We start from the raw sequence: 26,151 nt of genomic DNA, 5'->3' as shown, positions 1-26,151 counted from the left end.
ACCAAGTTTGATACCTTTGAAGTGAGACACAAGAGCCTTAGACACCCAAATTTTCCTTAAAAACTTACCCTTAGCTTGAGTTCTAATGAATTTAGTCATGACTTTTCCACTCTTAATCTTATCCAATAGGAAATGATGTCATTAGAAGTGGACTTATATTTAAAAGGTAAAATACAAAAGAGTTTAGTAGGAATTGTACAGTCCCTTGTGTGGTGACTTGTGACTTGACAATGTTAACAATATGAACCAACTTTCTTGATGAAGTAATTCTTGATCTTCGGTGTCTTGATGACCTTTTCCACTGGGTTAGGTAAGCATCCAAGGTCTTTTTTGTTGTAGTATAATACATTTTTTATAAGAATTTTCTTGTACTTGTACTCCCCCTTAGTCAACTAGGCCACACATAAATTGAGACTTGCAATCTCATTCTCAAACTCTTGCTCCCTTGCATGCTTAGTCTTACAAGATGATATATTATCATACGAAGAGGAGCATAGTATATCAAGAAGATCATTACAAGAAATAGATGTATTGACCTTAACAACATTAATAGTAGGCAATTCATTTATGCTCGGATCAATGGCATCATAAGCTAACTCAAGTTCTTGATATTTGCATCTCAAGTCGATATGCTCAAGTTTTAACTTCTTGTTACTAGCCTCAAGAGACTTGCTAGATGTAACTAATTCATCATGTTTCTTAAGCATATTATTGTATTTAGCAAGCAACACATCATGACTAGAGCTAAGCGTAGCATTAGTATTTTCAAGAGACTTGATCTTAGCTTTTTATTTCTTAATGATAGTAGCATAGTCATTCATGAGCTTAGATAGATTATTAGAAGAAAGATCATCATCATCATTACTATCATCTTCCTCACTACTCATCTTATTGTTACCTTTTGCCATGAGATACATAGGTGGTAGAGGTAGAGGTAGATCATTATCGGTAATGGCGAGGCCCGTGAAGTTTTTGTCTTCATCATCGCTTGAATCATCACTTGAGCTTTCGCTAAAGACCAATTCACCAACAATGTAGGTCTTGCGGCCTCCACCCTTCTTGTTGAAGAGTTTCTTCTTCCTCTTATCTTGATCCTTCTTCTTGTGCTTGTCCTCACCCTCAATTGCATCAATCTTCTTAGACTTAGTTCTTATTTCTCTTGTCGGGATAAGGGCAATCATATGATATATGGCTGAAGTTATCCTAATTGTAGCACTTCTTCTTGTCTCTGCCACTGAACTTATTAAATTTCTTTAGGCAAAATTTGTTCTTCTTAGGATCATAGTTGTAGCCCTTTTTTGAAAAACTTGGAGATCATCCTTGTGGTTCTTTTTATGAGAAGAGCAAGCTTAGTGTCATCATCATCATCATCATTATCATCATCGCTTTCACTTGATGATGGGAGCTTCATCTTCTTCTTCTTGTCAACCGTATTTTTCTTGAGAACAAGATTCTTCTTGGATGAAAACTCATGATCTCTAAATAAGAACATCTCATGAGCACATATCTTTCCAACGACATCGGTGATGGTCATATTATTGATGTTCCTTTCATGAAGAAGAGAGATGATAATGTTGTATTACGGCTTAGGAAGCACCATCAAGATTCTACAAATAACGTTTCCTTGAGACAATTGAGTGAGTTCAAAAGAATTGATTTCTTCTATAAACATATTCATGTGAAAATACATATCATTGCATAACTCATTAGGAAGTATCTTGAATTGATTAAGAGCATTCATAAGTATATGATATATTTCCTCATGAATTTTCCTAGAATCCTCATGAATTTCATAAAGAGCGGTCAAATCTCATTAGCGAAATCTTTGCTCCTAACTCTAGAGAAAATCTCTTCACTAATTCCCTCAAATATAGCATTCTTTGCCTTAACATTCCACCGAACTTATTGGTTGGTAAAAGGTTGATCAAACCTAATGGAGGTGGCTAGCCAAACTTCGAGGGAAATAGTCTCAAGATAGCTCGCCATGCGAACTTTCAAATAGACGAAGTTCTTTTCCTCGAACTTTAACACACTACTTCCACTCCCTAGGGCCATTGCTCTAGGATTTTAAGCCTATCAAGAGCATGAGGCTCTAATACTAATTGAAATGATCGAATGACCCAAGAGGTAGGTGAATTGAGCAATTAAAACTTCTATCGCAATCTAGAAGAAATATCAACCTTAGCCTAGAGAAAAGAAAATGCAACTACATGATCAAGCTAGGAAAAGACAACAAAAAAGCACGCAAAGATACTAAGAAAATACGAAATTGAAGGCTTGCAAGAATGTAGATGCTCAAATTAAATTGTGAAATAGTAAAGAGATGGATAAGAGAACATCAAATTTTTTTCCCGAGGTATCAAGGAGTTGACACTCCCCCCTAGTCCTCGTTGGAGCATCCACCAAGGATATCACTCCCCTTTAAATCACCAAGACTCAAATGCTCCCTCATGATTGTCACTTCTCCATCTCCTGATTGGCGAGCATTAAACCAAGTACATAACTCGTCCCGAGGCTCCCACAAAAACTCTAAGAACTCATCAAGACACCTCTAATCACCAAAGACCGACTAAGTGTTGCCAACCACCAAGAGTAACAAGCCAATAGCTTCACTTCACCAAGATCGACCCTAGATTATAGCTAGATGTACACTTGCTACTCTTCAAGCACTAATGATGTACTTAATATTTAATTAGGGATTTGAAAATCAACTCAAGTGCTCTCTCTTAATTCTTGATAACACATACAGTGTATGAACTCTTCTGGGTCGCAAGAGAGGGAAATGAAACCAAATGAGGGGGTATTTATAAGCTAGAGATCCAAAATTAGCTATTGCCTAACCATCCACTTTTTTTTATTAGCACCGGATGATCTGGTGAGTATCATCTTACACACCGGACAATCTGATGCTTAGAAACTCCATAGATACATGTGCCAACTGTCATTAGCCGTTGATGCTTCGGCGTATTCATCCGGTGACCACTGAAGTAACACGAGTCAATTCGGTCAGAAGAACTAGACCAAAACATTCGTAGCAAACCTCTCTGCAATAATTAGTCGAGTGATGTCATCTTTGCCCACATTAGACCATACGATGAGTGAAACCTCTTTTGAACCTCTCTACAACATTGCTCCAGTGCATTTGTCTGGTGAACATAACATAAACACTAGATTATCCGGTGAGTAAAGTTTTATTTTTCTGTATTTGGAATTTGCCTCTGCAAGAAATAGTCCAGTGATCCTCTCTTTCCATCACCGAATAATCCGATGAACTCAAATTCATTTTCCCTTAAAAATTTTGCTTCCGCTAAAAATAGTCCGGCTCACTCATCACTCCAACATCGGACCATTTAGTGAAACACTTCGAGAACTTTTGAACACGTGTCGCGAAAAAAGCTTCCGGTGATTTCACTAGTTAGACACCGGATCATCCTATGCATTAAGTTATCTTCTGTCACACGGTGACGTAGTCTAACGAGCAAGCCATCTTTAACAGGCTCCAGTACCAAGCCCAAGCCTGACCCAACTGGAAAGCTCCATCCGGGCCAAGCCACCCATTCACAAGAGTAGCGACACACTCACTTCGAGCCCACCCATGGGTATTTTTATTTTTTAAATCTAAAAATTTAAATATATGCACCTATTTTGAAATTTTACAAATTTATATTCATTGCATAGGTTGTGCCAATGACTTTTCAACGGATGACATGCGTATAGTTTTGCAAACTTCCAATACGAACGATACATTTGCAATTTTTTGATTAAAAAATATAAAAATAATCCACCGTATAACAGGAGTATAGATTTGCAAATTTTAAAATGTACACATATATTTACAATTTTGGATTTAAAAATAAAATAAAATAATTCCACGCCAGTGCTTCACCCACAGGCCACAGTCACCGACGAGTGGGCCCGCTGGGGCCACAGAGCGCCACCCTTTCATGCCCTGTTCGTGGAAGATACGCTACGTGCCATAATTAGGACGAAAGGGACATGATTAGCGGTTAATTAATCACACTAATTAAGCAAATAAAAAAATAAACTAAGGCAAAGCAAACCCCACTGTATCGTTGCCGTGCTGTCTGGTCTCCATTAATAATTTTTTTCCCGTCTCCTCCTCGCCTCGTCTCTTCCTCCTCGAGCGGCTAGCCGCCTCCTCTGCCTCTCCTCCGTCAGCTCCGACCACCACGACGCTGCGAGCGAGCTGGGGTTTGGCTTCCCGTGCCGATCGAGCGCGGTGGCTCGGTGGGTTCGGTCGCCGCGGCGGGGGTGTCTCGGTTCGGCTCGGCTCGGCGTCCGGTTCGATCCGAATTGGTGAGCGCCCCAACTTGCCTGGTTTGGATGTTTGGGCTCGGGTTGGGCTCATGAGCGTCGTGCGTTTTCGCGGAATTGCTGCGGATTTTTGTTCTGGTGGATTTCGGATTCGTTGTTTCGCGGGACGGGATTGGGTTGGCGTTCTGTGGTCGCCAGCCACAGTGGTAGTGCTTACATTTCGGCCTGTTTGTCTGAATCGTTTGGAATTAGGATTCTGTTTTGGTAGAATTGTGTGATTCCACGTGTTGCTCGCGTAGCAGTCTGGTATTCGGATGGGTGCTGATACTGCAATTTAGGTGTTCGAGTTAGTCGTTTGAATTTTGGATAAGGCGACCTCGTTCTGTGGTTGACCTAAATTACGGGTTTGGATATATTATTATATTGCAAATGTTACGAGTTCATTTGTGTGTGATCGAATTGGGAGAAATATTAAACTAGCTTTGTTTCAGAAGTTAGAATAAGGAGGTTTTCAGTTTTAGTTGAGTTGGTGATATGGCTACCGCTTCTGCTGTGGGTAAAAATAGACCCTTTTGATGCAAAAGGGCAAAATAGACCCTTTTGTTATTGCACGAGATTTTCGACTCAAGCTGTTAGTTTTTCTTATAGTTTCAGTGTTTCACTGAAGAGGATATTTTTTGTAGTACTTGTGATTCTGGAGCGATAGGAATTAGATTTTTGCTGCGTGATTGATTGATCGGAGCAAGTTTATCTTTCTTGTAGTTGTACCAAAGTTGTCAGCGACACTCCTAAAGGTTAAACGGGGTACACCATGTACTGTTTGTTAGGAGTTGCTTGGTACCTTCCAATATGAAACCTTTGCCTTCTGATTTCTGAAGTTGGGTAGAAGAAGTTTTTCGCTTTTGATATTTTTCAAGAGCCAGCTTGTGTTGTACCTGACATGTTTCTATAAGGTTGATTTGTAATGTTTTTGTTAGTCACCATCCATTGGTTAGAGATCCTTAGAAGCATTGCCAAAATTCTTTCTGAGTTTCTGTCTTCCCTTTCAAGAGAGTGGACATGTTATATATTGTTTGTGTATAATTTGTTGTTCATGACTTTTAAGCTGGATGAGGGTAGAAATCAGCTTTCAGGGCTAATCAGGAGCATATGATGCCACAGGATAGTTGTTTAACAAAATGAAAGATATTAGTCAGTTAGATTACATTGTATAACATTTGGTTTAATAGTATAGAAGGTACCATTTTTATCAAGTTGATATTCAGTTACATTTTGCAGGCTCAGTCACGAGTGGTCTCTCATGAGCTTCTGGGAGTGATGCTCTATTGCTATAAGTTTTTTTCCGGATGTTGTTCATGTACTGGATTTACCCTTAGAAGACTGAGATGCAGAATTCTGACCATCACGAGCAGAATCTTACTTCACCAAGAGGCCTAATCCATAAATTGCTTCGTCGTACAAATAGCAGGCGTTCTCCCACTGCAGCGGAGCAACAACCTTCTCCTGTATTTCCAGAAACAAGCAACTCAATATTTTTAAAGCAAAAGGATGCTGATGATACCATCAAGAATCCAGAAAAGGCAAGCACACATAGTATCAGAAACGAAGATGAGAAGTCTGATTTGTTAGGATACGAGATTTATTCTGGGAAGCTTACATTAGATAACAAATCTAGAAGTGCTTCAAGTGAACTGTCTGAACCCGGGTCTAGTATCAACTGCTTTGATGTTAGGCTCAGCACTGAAGCCCTTATATGGGGTTCTAACATCCTTAAACTTGAGGACATTATATCTGTAAGTTGTTAGCTCATTGACTTGCGTAACTTGCATCAATATGTTTCTCAGTTCCACTGCGAATCCAGAACATTTGGGATCACTTCTAAGATCTATCAAAATAATCTTACAGGTATCATATAATTCTGGTCTCCGGCATTTCATTGTGCATGCATGCCCTGTTGAAAAAAGATCCAGTGGACTTTCCTGCTTTATGAAGCCTCGAAGAACCCAAAAGGATTTACGGTTCCTATCCACTTCTCCACATGAAGCCTTTCGGTGGGTTAATGGTTTTGCAGATCAGCAATGCTATGTAAACCTGTTGCCTCACCCCATGGCGTCTAGCAAGAAGCATTCTTCTGAACTCATTCCATTTGATGCCATATTTGATCCTTATGTTAAATGTCGGTCTCCACCAAAGATACTTGTCATCTTGAATCCTCGATCTGGACATGGTAGATCTAGCAAAGTTTTCCATGGGAAAGTGGAACCCATATTTAAGGTATGTCTAGCTGAGTAGAAGCATGTATCTTATCTCAAGGTCACATATATGTTGTCTATCGCTTCTACTAGGAGATTAACAAAGAGAATCTTATTCAACTTAGGGGCCATTTGGCACGGATCCAGATCCTGGATTTACTCAACCAAATACCCCCAATCCACCCACAGTTCCAGATCCTGGATTTCATGGAGCTGGTCAGATCCTGGATTTTTATTTTTGTCCAAAATAAAAACAAGATGACTCATAAATACCCCCAATCACCAGCTCCATGAAATCCAGGATCTGGAATTGTGAGTGCATTGGGGGGTACAAAATAAAAACAAGATGACTCACAAATACCCCCAATCACCAGCTCCATGAAATCCAGGATCTGGAATTGTGGGTGGATTGGGGGTATTTGGTTGATTGGGGGTATCTGGTTGAGTCATCTGGTTTTTATTTTGGACAAAGAATAAATGTTTAAATCACTTCATTATATTATACAAACTCCAGATCCAGCATGGCTCTCGGATCTAGAGTTGTGCCAAACGGGATCTTATTATCATGCTTTGGAAGATCAAATGTAGTAGGGTCTCTCGTGTTCAAAGATGGATGTTAGGATAATCTTCACTTAACTTAAAATTTGTTGCTTTGCCTTTGTCTCATGTTCCCTTGATTACCATTTATGCTGCTCGTATTAAGATATCTGTTTAACTGATGAAATAGTTATTACAAACTAACAAGCAGACTAACATTGCCTAGTCAAATACAAATGTTAACAGTGTGATACTAAAATCACATAGGTTGATGATGAATCATGTATAATTCATTGGTCCAGCCTGCTTAGAGCATTAAATATGATTACATTTTTGTAGTAGACAATATCAACTTGGTTCATTATCTTACTGATGGTTTGGAAAGCTGGAAGAGTGAAGAAAGGTTCTTTATCCCCGGAGATGAGCTTCTATATGTATAAATTCGAGTTGGCCTTGTGTTGTACTTTAGAAGTACCAGTATAGCATTTATTGGCTGAAAAAAAAACCCATGTCATCCATATCTTGCCAGGACTTATTATAAAAGCTTCTCTGTCTCTAGAGTTATGTAGAGTTGGCAAGGTGTGCTAGTTGTTATTGTCCATATGTTTAGGGCAACATAGCTGAAGTTTTAGGAATTTGATATTGCTCCATGCTCCTTTTAGTTCTATTCATGTAGTATATTGTTTAGCTATGCTTTTCCTGCAGCAGGAATTTCTGCTGGTCCTTATCTCCTTTGTTCAAGATTGTATTGGAAACATCCTATTAGACATCCTATTAGATCAGGGTGTCTAAATGAATCAAGACCTTGATGTCATTATGTAATTGTGTGCGATTCAAGTCTACTCAGCACTTGTTATATGTTTCGATAGTATCCTCTCTGCTAACTTAGTGTCTTTTTCCTGCTTCATGTCTGTCGTGCCTTTTAGGTATACTTCACATGTAGTGTCAGTCATAAAATGCTGATTTTCTTTCAGAGGAATGCTGAAGTTATTAGCCTTTTCTGTATAATCGTTGACAACTGAAAGTAAGTTCACTTGTATAAAAAAATTATATATAATCATGCTTGTTAACGCATAGTCATATACTGTCTGTTTTCAATATCCCAGGTGCTTAGGTATGGTTTAATAATTAGTGCTAGCGACAGCTTGCAGGTTTCAAGATGGACGTGGTTAAAACAACACATGCTGGTCATGCAAAATCTCTTGTATCAACTATTGATTTTAGTACCTGTCCAGATGGTACATAACATTTCACATTCTTACTTGAGCTGTTCATTGATCATCTGACTCACTTTTTACCTGTATGTGCTAGGCATTGTATGTGTGGGTGGCGATGGAATTGTAAATGAGGTTAGTTTTTATCAGTTTCGTTCATGCATATATTCCTTTTTGTTCATCTCTATGAGTCTTTTCTTTGCTTTAGTGTATTTGATAACAAGTAAAATGCACCAGCGGTCCAAACTTGTCCCGCGGTGTCATCTAGGTCCCCAAACTCTTAAAATACAGATTTGGGTCTCTAAACTTGTTAAGTATGCCACGCGAGGTCCAAATCACCCTAGTCAGCATATACCTGCCTATGTAGCACGCCGTCAGTTGGATCGGGACCGCGCGTTCATGCTGATTTTGGGTGATTTGTGCCACTCATGGCACACTTGACAATTTTAAAAACCCAAATATGCATTTTAAGAGTTTATGGACCTAGATGACATCACGGGACAAGTTCAAGGACCGAAGGTGTATTTTACTCCTTGATAACCTACTAGAAAAATGTAATCTTAATGACAGACTTATCCATCCTGATTTCTGACATTGCCTCAGTTCATACAAATTTCAGTTTTTATAATAATACCATCAATACTAAGAAAATTTCCTTTGCACCTTTATTCTCTAACAAACCTTGTAGCTCCCCAACTTGACCTACTCCATTGGGAACTACTTGTTTCCAAGCTTGTATTCTAATGTCTGGTCCGATTGGAGGTGGCCCATGTGTCTCAAGTAGACTAGTGGTAGAGGAATAGACTTACATTGAATGTTAAACTTTAAACGTTTAAAATGAGCAGTGCTAGCATATAATGCCTTTTAGGTATTGGCCCAAACATAGTTCTTCCGGGTTAACCCTTTTATGTGAAGCAAAGACAAAAGCATAAGGAGGTCATTATGTGTGCGTGGGACTGTCCCATGTGGGGCTGGACTTTGAGAGTATTTGGGACCTTGGGGATCTTTCTTGAGATTTTTCGAGCCTTGCTTCAGGGGGAACTTATGTAGGGACACAATAATAGAATTGCAAACATCATATATCATTTCTCATGCCAAGTTTTTGGATTTCTAAAAATCCATAGAAGTTTTAAATTATTCTCTACCATATTGCTTAATGTGCTTAGATTTTTAAGGGACCTATATGTTTTCTACTGTCATACCTTGTGTGTTGCCATGCCATTTAGGTCCTTCTATGTTTGCTACTTTTCTGAAGTCATCCTCTCCTTGCATACTATAGAAATGGTTATTCTCATGTCAACTGCAGGTTCTGATGCAGTAATCAACTCATTTTGTAGGTTCTCAACGGTCTTCTGTGCAGAGATGATCAAAATGTGGCTGTCTCCATTCCAATCGGTATAATACCTGCTGGGTCTGATAACTCACTTGTTTGGACAGTCTTGGGTGTTAAGGATCCAATTTCTGCAGCATTGTCGATTGTCAGGGTAATGAACTTTTTTTTTTGTTCCTCTCTACTTCATCTTCTGTATAAGTCTTACAATCCTCGTATTTACATGTAACTTATTGTCATTGCATTTAAAAGACCCTAAAATGCTATTATCATTCTGGGTAAGGTTCATGTGTTCTTAATCACAACTGACATATTTGGTGATTCATTTTCCTGCAGTAAAAAGTTCAATTGTGAATTAGGTTGAGCTAAATGTTGAACTTGTAGTTAATGGTGCCTTAGCATTACAAAGAGACAAACATTTATAACATCTCACCAGTGCTCTGCCTCTTTATTTCTTGAAGCCATCCTATTGGTTCACTTCCCTGTTGCACATTCACTCCAAATCTACATGACTACATAATGTCCTACTGTTGATGCACTCTTATCATCTTTTTCTTTTTTCTCAGCATTTTTATATTGAACGAGCTAACCCCTCTACATGGCCAAATCTTCTGCATCTCCAAGTTACCGCCTTGTCATTACTCATTAAGCTGCTCTCTCTTGTCTCTGCCCTTCATGCACTTGGCCCCCGCAATGCTACCCTGCTCATGATGTCAACCTACTGCATATCGCTATGTCATATTCCAACAATTGTGCATTGCCATCTTGCAGTCAGTAGCACTCTATGTTTCTTCACATTAGTTGCCTGCTAGTTGGGTTGCCCTGTGGTCTTGACTTTGGATAGCGTAGCTAAATTTGTCTTCTGTAGCTCTATCCTTTGCTGACACATTGTTTCTCCAGTGCTCTGAGGCATTGCCTAGTCGGGTGGTTAGAACTTTGTTATTTCGTGCAAGACTTCAGTCACTCAGTTTCAGCAAGTTGCGTAGCCTTGCTATTGTGTCACTTTAAGAGTCAAACATGCCTGCCTTTATTGTGATCGCTGCTATTTGAGCAGCTGTGTATACTCACCATGTTACGAGAGTATTGGAAGGACGTATCAATTGTTTCCATTTGAAGCGTTCTTTTGCTCTGTTAATAGTTACCATACAAGATTGAAAAATAGTTGATGAAGCTATGGTATGTCTAAAAATAAAGCGATATGTCAAGTTTACCGTATTTGTGATTGCATAGTTTGATCAATAGGTGCTCCCCAGTACTTATTTCAAGTTTTACTTTTGACATTTTGATGTGGATACTAATAAGTATTGAGCTTGAAATTTGATTGCCAGTCACTATTTATTTTGGTTCTATGTAAACATTTCGTTAAATCAATTGTTGTTTGCAGGGAGGTCTTACACCTATTGATGTTTTTGCTGTTGAATGGATTCAAAGTGGGACTGTCCATTTTGGCACAACCGTCTCATATTTTGGTTTCGTTAGCGATGGTAACATAATTAATACTTCAGACCATTTCCTTGTTTTTCTGTAAATTAGCTTCTTGTATTAAGCTGTAGGTGATTTTTTGCTTTTTTGTAAACAACAAAAGTGACGTTCCATCTATCTGTTGCAGTTCTTGAACTCTCAGAGAAATATCAGAAGCGCTGTGGTCCTCTCCGTTACTTCGTAGCTGGTTTTCTTAAATTCCTGTGTTTGCCAAAGTACAGCTTTGAATTGGAGTATCTTCCAATGTCAGATGTAGATGGTGCTGAGCATAAAATCGTGGATGAACAAGAAAAGGCTGATGCGTCAGATCTCTATGATGATGTAGCTCGAAGATCTAGAGCAGAATGTTTACCACGTGCCTCAAGTTTATCTAGCATTGATTCAATCATGTCTGCAGGCATAATGTCTGGGGGAGAGCTGGAGCTTTGTAGTCCACACGCAAATAACGAACCCTCCGAACTTGTTCGTGCGCTTGACTCGAAATCAAAACGCCTATCATTAGGGAGAGCAAGTACTTTGGAAGAACCAGAAGAGGTGCTCCATCCTCAGGCTCATGTTTCATCTATTCCCAGCTGGTGTAGATCCAAATCAAAATCAAGGACAGAAAAGGCATGGCCAAGCTTGACTGCTACAAATGATACAAAATCTTCTAGGGGTAACACAATACATGACAAAGAGGACACATCGTCCACAGTTTCAGATCCTGGACCTGCGTGGGATTCAGGACCGAAGTGGGACGCAGAACCTAAATGGGATAATCAACCTAACTGGGAACCTGAGACTCCAATTGAGCTACATAGTCCTTCAGAGGACATTGAGCTCGGTCTGACTAAGGAGCTAGTACCAAGCTTAGATGAAAGATGGATAGTTAGGAAAGGGCGCTATCTTGGTGTACTGGTATGCAACCATTCATGCAAGACTGTGCAGAGTTTGAGCTCTCAGGTTGTTGCTCCCAAGGCTGAATATGATGACAATTGTTTGGACCTGCTGTTGGTTGGTGGAAGTGGGAGACTGAGATTACTGAGATTTTTGTTGCTTTTACAGTTTGGAAAGCATATATCTCTTCCACATGTAGAATATGTGAAGGTATGCTATGGCTTCTTCTCTTGGTCAAGTATTCAATTTTACCTTTTTTCTTCCATTCATTTTAGGACAGTGTTGTTTCGATCCTGGCTTGCTGCATATCATGTAGTTTTTGACACTCATATAGTCATATTATTCTATAATTACACTCTTGGAGTTTACTCCATGACATAGTACAAGGCAAGGTGTGTAATGAATTTATTTATCTTCCCATGTTCTCCATTGTTCCAGAACCATTTGATGATACCTTACATGAAAAAACAAGACAGATTTAGAAATCCTGAATTATCACATCCTTCTCTGGATATTTCCACGGTTAATGATCTTTGTATTCTTCATTCTTCCAGAAGTTTTCATGCGAAGTTTTTAAATTCCGTAGTTTGCTGCTGTGCTAAATTTCAGGTAAAATCTGTGAGGCTGAAGGCTGGCCCAAATACACATGACGGATGTGGTATTGATGGTGAACTACTCCATGTCAAGGGACAAGTTCACTGTAGTTTGCTGCCTCAACAATGTCGATTGATCGGCAGGCCAGCCAAAAAACCTGTACAGTAGCTGTAAATACATTATTCTACTGTGTGCCCAGAATCTTGCACCTGTACAAGCGGTGAACTGTGGAATTTTCGTCTGCATCCAGCCATCCACACATCCATAATCAGTCAGAAGTCAGAACAGCCTTGCTGACACTCACCTTCTGCTTTCTGCGTCGGGTGTGTGATATTTATCCAGATGTAAAGCTAAAGCCTACGTCGACAGCAGCATGTTGTGCACCTCTTGGTTTCACCTTTTCTTTTGTCCATATCTAATACATCTACTATAGAGCCACACTGGTCAGTGTGCTTTGGGTCCAGAACATAGTGCACACCCCGGGTATGTGCGGTTGTTTGGAGGTCACTGATGCCAGCCACTTGATGCTCATTAGTCATTACCCCCATAAAAGGGACAACACCACAATGCTGTGTCCTTGATCAACTTGTAGTGTCAGCGAAGTGCGAATAAGACTATATTGCCCTGTTGGATTCCCGGTGCAGTGTAGGATTTCAACAGAAAAGGACGGACGATATTTGTGGCAGTCGTGCCTCTTTCATGAGTGTAACTCTTGTTCCTTGTGATGTATGAGTTGTAAATTGCAAACTTGTCAGCCATACGAGTTGGAATTTCTGAGATGTTTTGTTCTCTGTTGGGGAATAAGCAGCATAGTTTCGAGGGGGCCTCCTTTGTATGCCGGCAGGCAATGCTTATCTTGTACGAGAAATTCTGACTAGAACTAGATTGGTGACTCTGAAAGTCTTTTTTGCAACAATGTGGTCCCAAGGAACAGGATAATGTTTCCTTTATTTCGCTCTGGAGAATCATAATCATAAAGTACATAAGTGAGCACTCTCCAGACGGATAGTTGGAACTTGGAAAGTAGACAACATGGTTGGTCGGACACCGCGTGCCATCAGAACCCGGAGAAGAAAATTTCTGATGTACCTGGACTGGAACTTGCGTGATTGTCTCTGTTTTCTGGGAATCACTGCAGTGAGCTCTTCTTTGAAACAGCGTTGGCTGGTTGGAACTTGATCTGTAATAAGGCTTAGTCGTCCGAATTTTTAGCCTTCATCCAGCCGCACTAGCAAATACTGTGACCATTAACCAATCTTGGAGTTGTGGGTATATTGAGAGTATTTTGTTTAAACATCTTGTATTTATTTTAGATTAAAAATAGATATTTAAATCACTTTATTTTATCCTATAAATTTTAAATTTTATATATATATGGAGCTGTGGTTATATTGAGAGTCTTTGATTTAATCATTTTATTTTTATTTTAAATTAAAAATAGATATTTAAATTATTTTATTTTACGCTATAAACTTGAAATTCTATATAAATATCGGAGCTAAAGCTCTGCTGGTAGCAGCTGTTCGTAGCGACCAGATCAGAACAAACAGAGCTTGGTATGATGAGCTCACTGCCTGCATGCTCATTTGTTTCCTCCTGCCACGCGCTGCTCCTCTCTCCTCTCCAAGAACAGCTCAGCGCTCTGGCAATGGCAGCCCCGTCCACCGCCGAGCCGCCCGGGGGGCATGCACCGCCCGCCTCGCCGGCACCCGCCGTAGTGGCACATGTCCCTGCACGCGCTGTTCGCCGCCGCGTCCCCCGGGTCGCACTGCTCCACAGGAGTCCACCCACGCCGCCGGCGCCGGCGAGAGCCACTGCAATATCACGCGAGAAAGTGAAACCACCGCGCGGCGCACGAATCAGACGTGTTCCAAATAAACAGGGTACCATGCACGCATGCTGTATCTACATGTAGAAGGTGTTAAACAAGTGCGGCTTGATCTTTCTGTGCGAACAGATATCGTACATGAGGTGTCTGTATGCAGAAAACGTTAAGAGCGTGTTTGGTTTGGCGCACCGGCGGATGTAGGCATCGGTGTATATGTTCCGCGAGCTGCGCGTTTGGATGGCGTGACGAGCTGTGCGAGGTTGCACCCGCTTGTGCAGCCATACAGTCAGCCGTTGCATCCGTGCATGTGCTGGAAATGGCCGTAGGTCATATGTAGGCCGGCCGGATGCAGCGGCCGACGGTTTGGATTCACTCGTCAGTGACAGCGAGCTCTCTCATGCAGCCTCAGATTTAATCTATCAAACACAAATTCAAATTTAATCTGCATCCGTTTATCCAACCAATCAAACACATTTTTTTTTCAGAATACGGATCCCCTCAAGCTGCTTCCCCTCATCCAAGATATACGATGCAGCTCCGAAACCTCGTACAGGCAACCAAATACACCCTAAGTGAGTAATTAGTTAACTGGACGAGCCACACGACCCGATGCAAACATATATTCACGGCGGTATAAATATACTGTGCCATTCAGGCTTATAAATAGATTGAGCTTCACTCCTAAGTCGGATCCAACAGATGCAATTAATTCGCATCTACGTGTGCAAGTGAGCTTATAAGTCATACATATTCGATCATCAATGATACAATCTTATACAAACAACTATCATAATATCAATATATCTAACTCTTTATATGACCTCAGATTCGTTCAACTAAATAGATACTCTGCTTAACCTTTTTAGATAGGTATGATGAACCAAATATTCTTATTTTCAGTAAAAACAGTTCTGCTCAACATTTTTCCTCTCTATCTATACATAGATCTATGCTCGAGACAGATAACTGGAACTTGGGATTGGTAGGACGCCGCGGGCGTTCAGAACTTCAGAGAGGTCAGGATCTATTCCACTGCAGCTTGGAGGAAGAAGTTAGCTGCCACAGGATTTCTGATGTACGTGCCAAAACTTGTCTCTGTTTTCTGGTAATCAGCGAACTGTTATTCGGAACAGGGTTCACTGATTGGAACTTGATCTAAGCTTAACGTCTCAACTTGTAGCCTTTACCCAGTCGCGCTAGCAGCAGCTAGTTAAAAAGCAAAACAATAGGCAGACAGGCAAACGAGCGAAAAGCGTCTGATGGTCATTCTTTCTCATCTCTCTCTGTTCCTCAAAGCTCAATTGTAGCAGACTGGGAGAAGGCAGAAGAATAAACAAAAGCAAATGAAATTATACCGTTTCACAACTCCATATGTGACTTACAATATATATTTATAAACAGTGAACAACAACAACTATTATTTAACACGGATTATTCCAGAACGTAAACCGAAATCGCCTCTTACGTAGCTCAACTAAAATTCGGATCAAAATCAATGAAAATAAAAATGAGCAGTATCGATACCGACACACATACCGTACGTACGACCAAGTCACTAAAAAGGAAAATGCTCTATGTACAACCATTTGCGCATGACTCTGTTAACGCCAAAAGAAGCCACCAAAATCAGTGGGCAAAGACCCAGTAGAAACCAGGCATCTACCAACCGCAGCTTGATTGCTCACTGTTTGCCTGCCGCTGCTTTTCGGCAACAGCTCGGCCAGCTAGCACTTGCAATGGCAGCCCCTGCCCCTGCCGAACCCGAGGGACACGCACCGCCCGCCGCGCCGGCACCCGCCGTAGTGGCACATGTCCATGCACGCGCTGTTCGCCGCCGCGTCCGCCGGGTCGCACTGCTCCACGGGGACGGTCACCCCGCACGGCACGCCCGACGGGTAGTCCACCCACGCCGCCCGCGTCGGCGCCGGCGCCGCGAGGAGAGCCACTGCAAAATAAAAATAAAAAATAAAAATCACACGACAACCACCGCGTGGCGCACGGGTCGATAACGTCCACCGCCGCGCGCTGCACAGTGCATGCGCTCGTGCTCGATCGTCGTACACTTACCGGTGAGCGTGGCCACGAGGACGAGGAGGACGCGCGCGTTAGGCGCCATGGCGACGGCGGCGCATGCGTCTCCGCGAGCCATTCGATCGATCTCTCTCTGCGATCTCCTACGCGATGGGAGGAGGAGGTGACAAGCTGCTGGTTTGGCGCTTGGTGTGCGTAATATAGAGGTGAGAGGTGGCGAGCAGTGGAAGTTGGAAAGCGGGTGGAACACAGCAGCAAAGCACAGTGGAGAGTGAAGTACATGTGATGTGACCCAATACGGTTTGCTGCTATGGTGGGGCAATAATATAGATAACCCAACTGTCAACTTGCATCACTAGCTCAGTAATTGGCTGCTAAATTAGGAGGCATATCTATCTAGAGTGCTTTTGCAAGATATTACTAGTTTACCGCTAGGGAAAGTTCTGGAACATAGGAATTAAAAATACAGGGATAAAAAGTACATAAATAGAAAAGGAATTCATGTGTGAAACATGAGGATTGGAAAGTAGGGGAAAATTGTAGAGGTGGTCCTTTGGATGAGTTGCAGGAATAGCATATGAAATTTCGTATGAGGGCTGCTTACATTAGCTTAATTGACATCGACAACTCTTTGATGATGGGGTAGCAGCAGCATAGATGTTGGTTCAAGAACGAAGACAACACATGCTTTACCTCGATCATACGTGTCAAAGCAATAAAAAAAAAGGTCCGGCTGGATGATAAGTTTCCTGCAGTTTTCCTTTAAAATGGTAGGCAAAGGAAAATTTCACACGCTATTCTTTTGCTCCATTCCTGTAAATCAAAGGTGTGAACAGTAACAATTCTTATAGGATCCCAATCTTAAGGTTTTTCCTGTAAACCAAAGTTGTGATTGAGCATTGGTATTGTCGTTTCGCAGTACTCTGAACTAATTTTGTGGTGTAATTTTTACCACGTGCCTTTTTTAAGTGTTCGAAGGCAGCTTACTCATTTTTCAGTCACCATCTTATGCCTTTGGATCAACATCCAACCAACTTGAATCAAGTACAGTTAACCCATTTACGACTTACCCGACCTCTCATCTTGACGTAAACAAAATCCGAATCGTAAATCGGCAAAATACTTCAGACACACGCATCCATTTGTGTAAACTTTATTACAACCATGTATTTGAATCATCGGATCCATTTATTTTTCAACCAGCATCTCAATCCTTTGGGCCAACATTCAAATAATAAATCAGCAAAACATTTCACGTACAACTCCGCCGCAACCTGTATTTAAACCATGAGATTCCGTTAGGAGCCACCATCCATCCATCCATCCAAGTGACTTCAACCATCCGACGGTCCGGAATCTCCCAAACCGTTCTAGCTATCCGACGGGCCGACATGCCGTATTTCTAAATCTGGCCTGGGCGCAACTGAACCTCGACAAGCCTCGTCAAAAAGGAGCGAAAGAATAGCGTGTGAAATTTTCCTCTGCCTACCATTTTAGAGGATAATATAACTGCAGGAAACTTAACGTCCAGCCGGACCTCTTTCTTCCTTGCTCTGACACGTATGATCGAGGCAAAGCATGTTGTCAAAAAGGCAATCATGCATGTCCCCGTTCGATCAATTCCCTGCTCGGAAGTACGCAACTCTCCAACCAACTGCCGTCTGCTCTAGGCTGTCTGATCTGATCCCCAGCTGTGAAGTGAGTGCTTCTTGTCCTCCAGGGGCTAGCTTGCTCACAGCTAGCGCGCATGCCGTAGCCATCGTCTCGTCCCCAACGGAGCTGTCGCGCTCAGCATATGGCCACTCAGTTCGCTGGTGCCGCGCAAGGCATCTTTCAGAGCGACCACCAAACCGATCAGACACTAGCGAGATGTTTTCGTGCCTAATTTGCGCTCAGTGGGCCGCGCAAGTTGCTGTAGGCCTCTATATACAATTGCAAGTTCGCAACCATGATCATTATCATCACTTAGATTAAGCTCCAATCAATATATGTAAGATCGACCGTCTCATGCATGCACGGTGCCGCCACCTTTCTGGAAAGAAAAAACGAATGAATTTGTATATATATATAAAATCGCATTGCGCTACACACGATGCGTGCATGCCTGCATGCATGTCGATGGATAAGGACCAGGGAATCGATTATCTCGATCGCATCCAGGCTGAACTGGTGGCCTGCCGGTATCTTGTGCCGATTCGATCTGCAGATCAGGCAGCATGCAATGCAGGAATTTGAAGCATGATTTCGCTTTGCGAAAAGAAGACGGGTCGAGGAAGGCGGGCACGAATGTGGCGACACCTGGTTTTTTCTAATCCCGAGTGCGACGCTATCCGATGCGCGCGGGAAAGAGCCGGGCGCATTAGCAAGGGACGATGGGAGAGATAACGCGCAAGTGGCTTTCCTTTTCGGTCGCGCGTGTTTCTTGCATGCCGAGGATAAGCGAGGAGGGGCGCCGCGGCACGAGGTGAAAGCTAAGCCGCGAGGGAGGCAGACCGTTGCACCAGCCCGCACGACCGGCGAGGCTCATTGGCCGGCAGGCGCGCGCCTAGCTAGGTCAATCGATCTGTGCTAGGGGGGGAGCACGATCATCGACACCGGCTTTTGCAGGGGCTCGGCATGTCGGGCGAGTAGGCGACGAGTGGCCGAACGCGAGCCGGGAGTTTCCTAGGGCATATCTTTCGCGCATCATTGAGCTGCAGGCACCTACGGATTTGGCTCTCCTCTCCAAGGAGGATGAGCCCGGGGCTTTGAGCGGACGCGGCATCATGCAGGCGTAGAAAGTGGCAAGTAGCAACAAGGCGGTAATGGAGTTGCGTAAAATGCACCGGCGGTAGGTCCCAAGACCTGTCTCCCACGTCCCTAAACTCTAGCTCGTAGACGAGAAAGACGAATATGGTACAGTATCATGCCCCGCATGGGGCCACATCAGCAGCCGGAGAGGGATGGGGGGTTTTAGACCTCAGATAGTACATTTGGAGAGTTTAAGGCCACCAAATTGCATTTTAAGACTTCAAAGACATGGGAGACACCCCAAACAAGTTTAGAAATTGCCGGTGCATTTTACTCAAACACTAGTGTCTCTCCTGCACCCTTCTACAGGAGGGAAAAACTCTACTAGCTCTTGCTTATGCATAGGCTATCAAAACCATTCATTTGTATTAAGATTTGTATTTAAGAGGTAGGTGAAAAAAATTCATAAAATAGGTGAGAGAATCAACGGATTAATGAATATTAGATAAAAAAATATAAACGGATAAGATAACTCGTATGTCCACACTCCAATATAAATTATATTTCCCCTTCTATACCATGCTCATCCTCCTCCAACCCAAACCACAGTCACCATGCCGCCAGATCGTCGGTGTCAGTAGTAGTGAAGGCTAGACCCTTATGTGATATTACACTTACAACTGTCCGGCAGATTGTTATTTGTTGGGGCGTCCTACAAATAGCCTCTGCCTTTATTTATTCTGTATTTTTCTATGGGCTGTCTTTCTTTTAGATTTCTGAGAGGAATCAAAACGTGTCATAGGGAACCAAACAGGTTGCAAGCCGGTTCATGGCCCCGTGGGGTAAGCTGCACCGGGCGTGTGCCCACAGGAGTCTAGATCTCCAGTTTTTCAAAATGGACATGCACAGTTGCAACATTTTGATTGAAAAAATATAAAAATAATAAATATGTGGTAGCGTCTCTTTAATGGGTCGACCGGTCCAGGAAGAGCGACATGTTTAATTTTTTTTAGCGCTAGAAGATAGCATCCTTTGCACTATAATTTGTTTCTAGAATTTTAAAGACTATTTTGATACTGTTTTGAATTTTGATAATATCTAAACTTAACATTTTTTATTTTTAAACGTGCCACCTTTCCAACATATGACAAATTTGTAAATTTTCAGAACGGAAGTATATATTTGCAAATGGAAGACGTGGGCTTCGAGCCTTGGAGAGACGCAGCCGCCAAAGAGGCCTCGTCCGCCCGCGACGTGCAAGCCGACACGGACGGCCTGGGGGCCCTCCCGCGGCCCGGAGCGGGGGCGGCAGCAGAAGCGCGGGCTGGGCGTGCACGGCTCCGTAGGCTAGGCGTGGACCGGCCCACGTCCCGGCTCGGGTCGAATAAGCTGGCCATAGCCATCACGCACTGTGACTAAGAAGCGTGCTGCAAGCAGCGCATGCAAGCGCAGAATTTGGTCACCGGAGAAGCGTGGAATACCTGAAGCACGAGCAAAGTTACACGGTACCACGTACTAGCAGGGGCGGAGCCAGACATGAGTTAACCTGGGCTTCGGCATCTCTTATCGTGCAACATTTTTTGAAGAGTGAAGAGGCCACGACACGTCGATGAGCTCCATGACAACGTCCTACATCGGATCCTCGCTACCGGTGGCGGCCTCCCTCCACTGCAACAACAGATAGTAGATCTGCCGCCATCGCTGAAGCAGCTCCTGCAGCGCCCTACTACTCCAGCCGGTCCAAAGAGCCTTGCCACAACTCTATACGTCGACTCCGAGCCTCAATCCACTCCTTTTCATGTGTTGACCTCAGCTGCACCGCATTCTTTCCTAAGTCCGATAGTCGCGTAGTGCTACATTGGGAGCTTCGTCCAACCCGGTGAGCCATCCATCGCATCCATGAATTTCTAGCTTGATCGTGCACCTCTTTGACGCATCCTCCTTCCGAATTCGTCGTTGGACAGAGCCTTCGGGCGCCAACAAGCTACAGTAATTTTGGCTCCTTGGTCTTGAACCTGGCGCCGCCACTACGTACTAGTGTGCACACATTCTGTGCAGTGGGCAGATCCACCGGCGGCTCAAGCCCCCTCTACCCTTAGTGCACCTGGAGCCCTGTAAATTACTCTTTTTTTAATTCTTAGGTATGAAAGTAAAAGAAGAGGAGGAAAGAAAATGAAAATTCTCCTACTTGGTGACCTTAGATCCGCCGTTGATGCTGCTTACACTGAGCAACATCAAAAACACGAGATGGAACGAGGCCGCAATTAACAATTTAGGAATCGAGTGGCATGTGTGGTCTGCTGCTTCACTACTGCAACTAGCTTTACAAGTACAAGCGAGGCCTTGAGGGTCGACGAGGCCCATTATTTTTTGGGTTAATTGAAAAAATGCCACTGCACAGTGAAAATATCACTGTGTTAATCACACATGAACAGTGTTTTTTTTTCAGTGACATATTTCCAATTTTTCCCTTATTTTTTAGTACAAACGTACGTACACACGCCCCACCACCGAGCTACGCACTCGGCCGCTCGACGAGGCCCGTTGAACGCTACTGGAAATACTCGAGAGAGACCTGAAGCTACGGCGCCGCTGCTAGCAAGCTACATGCATGCACGATAATTCTTAGATCCAGAGGCAGAGCCAGGCCCGGCGACCCCAGGCCGCTGCTCGGGCTCCACGGCGGTTCGTCGTATAGAATAGACTACTATCTAACTAGGGTTTGGTAGCTTCAATCTGGGTAAAATCCAAGTTAGACCGGTAGTGTAAAGCTTATCTAGACTGTCGAAATTTTCTAGCTCCGTCACTACTTACATCAAAGACCTACCTACCTAGGTGGCTAGCTGAGGTCATTGCCTTCTGGCCTTGCATGCCCTTCTGGCTTCTCTCGGGAAACAGCTACTGCCCTGGTTGCTTGTGCGGGGATTCTTGTTCCTCTTAACGATTCCAGAATTCTCTCTCATTCTTTCACGAATTCCTTCGAATATAAACTGTTGAAGATTAGAGAAAATAAAAATATGAAAATAAAAAATAGAATCAAGAAGATGATTGAAGATTGTCTAATGCGTAAGCTGTGACCATTGGAAAGGGTTTGGCAGATCGGCAGCCTATGGGCAGCTCGGATCTGGATCAGATGAAGGCCGGCCAGGACGACGTGCGTAGGAAGAGTTTTTTTTTATTTTTATATTTTTAATATAAAAATTTATTTAAATATATCTTGGATGAAAAAATTTGAAAAAATAGACACCTACAGTGGCTAGAGCCTACCGCGTGGTGAACAGTACTCTGAAGTTTAATTTTCCTCATATCTTTTCTGTTCAAAACAGTGATATTTTGTTGCTCCAAAAATCTTAAAACTTTTTGTACATGTTACATAATGCATGTGCAACACATTTTAATTGAATTCATCCAAAAATCCTGTGTATAATTTAAACTAAAATTCTCCAAAAAAAAGGTTACTTTTATAACTTCCATCAATTGTTACGGCCTCAAATAAATTTCTAAAAAACTGGTAAAATTCACTAATATTCTTCTTGTATTATGTGATAATTTCAAAAATTATTTTTAGCACTAGGTTTATATATGTTTGAATTCAAATTAAGTTAAAAGAAGAATATCACATGAAATTATAAAAATACATATAAATGGTGCATTACAAAAGAATCCACTTTTTTACCATATAATCTAGGTTTGAAAATAATTTTATAAATTATCATATCACATAAGAAGAATATTAGTGAATTTTATCAGATTTTTAGAAATTTATTTGAGGGCATAACAATTGCTAGAAGTTATAAAAATAGCTTTTTTTTTGGAGAATTTTAGTTTAAATTTTACATAGAATTTTTTTGTGATTTAAATTAAAATAGGTTGCACATGAATTATGGAACACTTACAAAAAAAATTTTTGGAGCAACAGAACATCACTGTTTTGTACACAGAAGGTGGAGGAAATTAAAATTTAGAGTACTGTTCACCATTGTCACTGATTCACTGTACCCGCGGTAACCGTCTATTTTTAAAATCTTTTTATTCGAGATATATTTAAATAATTTTTTATATTAAAAAATATAAAAATTAAAAAAACTCTACGTAGGAATGCAGCAAGATGGATCAAAGGAAGGCCCACGTATGTGCAACTAGGCCTACTATCGCCTATGCATTCACGGCCGGCCGCGGCCTCCTGGCCTCCTCATTGGTTGTCTTTCTTTATTTCTTTCTTTTTTTAGAGCATCATTGACTGTGTTATCTCCCATAGTGGTGGTGATGCTTTTGTTGAGAAAAAAACAATAATTTGGTAAATTGGCACAAACTAACATAGAAGAAGGAATGGTATGCAATGTGTGTGTATATATATAGGTGGCATCACCGTTTGTTGCATATGTATCCAAGGAGTAGTTTGTTTTTTATAGTGGTATGCAATGTGCATGTATATATATAGGTGGCATCACTGTTTGTTGCATATGTATCCAAGGAGTAGTTTGTTTTTTATAGTTGTTTCAGTAATCTTTTCGGAATAATGTGAGGTGTGATTGGTTAACAAGAGTATAGTTTGCAGCTTGTTTTTCATAGTGGTTTCAGTGAACTTTTCGGAATAATGTGAAGTATGATTGGAAAACAAGAGTATAGTTTGTCCTCTCAAAAAATATATAGTAGTATTTTTTTGCATATGTAGTACTGTAGTACTATGTGATGACATGACAAGTCCGCCATCTAACTGCTCTGAATTAGGACAGGATTAAGTACGACCAAGTTGATACACTCGACCCTATATATGAACCCCAACTTGCAGACCATGGCTTGCAAGCCCTGGGCTGGGTTTGAATCATTGAATGGTTGTTGGACATGCACTACACTATTTTTTTTTTAATTTTTTGCCGCGTGTAAAGTTGTGTTGTTGTGTCAGCGTGTCACACCTCACATATAACAAACCAACACATGAACAGTAAATATCAAGCACATTAACAAAACCAACAGTGTCCTTCTTATCATATGTATAGTACGTCTGTAATATACGCGGTAAACGAGGCTTACGAGGGGGTCTATGCCGTCAGCAGGCATGATCTTGATGTATATGCATGTATGACTATCGGACCATGCATCTAATGAGACAACATATTGCTGATATAAGATTTCATTACTAGTATGTGCCACAAGACACAACCATATGCATTAATCAAACATATCCGAGAACATAGAGAAAGATAGGATCATCTTTTCTATTGCCGATTGAAACATTACAAGGTGATTCTGTCGGCTGCTCGCCACGCCGAAGGACGTGATGCGTATGCAGTAGTGTCTGCTCCGCGCGCTCTTGTGGTGCAAAATCTGTCCGTTGTTTCGACCCTGTTCGGAGTTAAAAACTCCTGAAGGCCTTGCAACTCATACTTGTATGTGCCTGGCATGCAGTCAGAATCCACAGTGCATGTATTACTATATCTTGCGGTGACTCAGCTCTCTCTCTATATATAATATATTGTGCAACATAGCCGGCCCATCACAGCAGCTACGCCCCCATGCAGCCACGTGTCTCTCGCTCTCACCACATGTCCCCACGCGTCCTTGCGCTGTCCACTAGCACAGTAGTTATTTAGTAGTTTTTATTTAGTAATTTTTCGGTAGTTGTTTATTAGTAATTTTTTCGAGGTTTGGATGTTTCAGTAGTGTTAGTAGTCTTGTTCAGCAGTTATATTAGTAGCTATTTAGTAGCACCAAATTATAATAAATTTGTTTAGTAATTTGTGTCGGTAGTTGCCGTCGGTGTTTGTTCAATATTGTCAATAATTTTATTCAGTAGTATCAGTAGTTTTATTCAATATTAATATTACTGAATAACAACTATAAACTATTTAAACAACTACTGAACAACTATTGAATAATTATTGAGCAACACCTACTGGACAAAGTACCGACACCTACTGGGCATATGGCGCGCAGGTGCAACCGACTCGCAACTCGCTCTAGTTGGCGCAGGCGAGTTGGCTGTCAGGGCTGCTGTTGGGCAGGCGAGTTAGGCTAGACGTGGTGTAGAATAGTACTCTCGTGTGTGTTTATATATATGGGTGTGTGTGTGTGTATATATATATATATATATATATAACTCGTATTTAACACCCAATGTGTTAAATAGAGTTTTTTCATTTGTCGGTTTTTCGATTTCAGAATTAGTGTCCTATTTTATAATAGAGATCTTGCGATCGTTAGGTTTTCTATTTTATAATGTGTGATTTCCTATTTAGTATTAAGGATTTTTTTTCTTTAGTTTTTCTGTTTTAAAATGTATGATTTCCGATTGCGGGCTGATTCGACGAGATTAGATTGGATAGTGCGTTAAATAGCATGGGAATATATATATATAGAGTGTACTATTAAGAGTACATAGTATATATACTCTTGGCTCGACAGAATCCCGTTATAACTTAAGTATATACTCTTTCTAAGATGTATATTTTTTTTACAAGTGAAAATTGAATAATGCAAGGCACTAATGCAACACAAGAACAAGCACACCAGATTCCAAATCTTGGGCCGCGCATTCAACTCAACCACTCCCCTACTGGCCGCCCCTTCGTCATCGCTAGGGTTTCACCGCCTGCACCCCTCCCATCCGTCATGATCGTCATCGACGGCTGCCATGCACCCCCCCCCCCCCGGGTCAGCAACAGCGACCACAGCTGTAGGTCCGACCCTCTGCCGCCGTGTTCTTTGTCACCATTCATCCCTGCCTTTATGGTTGTTTAATGCCCTCTGTTTTTTTCCTTGTGGTCTTGCATGTAGCCGTTTCAATGCCTAGCTTTGTGTGCCCAGTGCAACTGACAGGTGGGCTCCAGTGATTGTTGGTCCATTTGTCTGTGACGAAGTGTAGTACTTGTTTGAGGAACGCAAAAATCGCGTGAGTTTCCAATTTATAATATTTTTCTGACTTGAAAATTTGTGTAGCAGTAATCATTTCGCATATCATGACCCCTCACTGGACCATGCCACATGTGTGCTTGTGTCTAT

At 41.9% G+C, this 26,151-nt stretch overlaps 2 protein-coding genes across 2 annotated transcripts; one reads left to right on the top strand and one right to left on the bottom strand.

Moving 5' to 3' along the window:
- The first annotated feature begins 4,064 nt into the window (after positions 1-4,064).
- On the top strand, positions 4,065-13,391 carry LOC133903068 (sphingoid long-chain bases kinase 1-like). The gene is made up of 9 exons (XM_062344417.1): positions 4,065-4,317; positions 5,554-6,068; positions 6,181-6,549; positions 8,209-8,302; positions 8,376-8,413; positions 9,616-9,762; positions 10,993-11,092; positions 11,218-12,176; positions 12,576-13,391. The coding sequence occupies exons 2-9, from the start codon at positions 5,661-5,663 to the stop codon at positions 12,726-12,728; spliced, it is 2,268 nt and encodes a 755-aa protein (XP_062200401.1). The 5' UTR covers positions 4,065-4,317; positions 5,554-5,660; the 3' UTR covers positions 12,729-13,391.
- Positions 13,392-15,718: 2,327 nt separating this feature from the next.
- On the bottom strand, positions 15,719-16,701 carry LOC133903716 (uncharacterized). Its single transcript, XM_062345158.1, has 2 exons — positions 16,456-16,701; positions 15,719-16,333 (listed from the first exon to the last, which is right to left on the bottom strand). The coding sequence occupies exons 1-2, from the start codon at positions 16,535-16,537 to the stop codon at positions 16,113-16,115; spliced, it is 303 nt and encodes a 100-aa protein (XP_062201142.1). The 5' UTR covers positions 16,538-16,701; the 3' UTR covers positions 15,719-16,112.
- Between the last annotated feature and the right edge of the window lie 9,450 nt (positions 16,702-26,151).

Source organism: Phragmites australis, chromosome 21, assembly GCF_958298935.1.
Source record: "Phragmites australis chromosome 21, lpPhrAust1.1, whole genome shotgun sequence".
Lineage (NCBI taxonomy): Eukaryota > Viridiplantae > Streptophyta > Magnoliopsida > Poales > Poaceae > Phragmites > Phragmites australis.
Note: the sequence above shows the minus strand (reverse complement) of the source record. Positions and strands in the feature narration are given on the sequence as shown.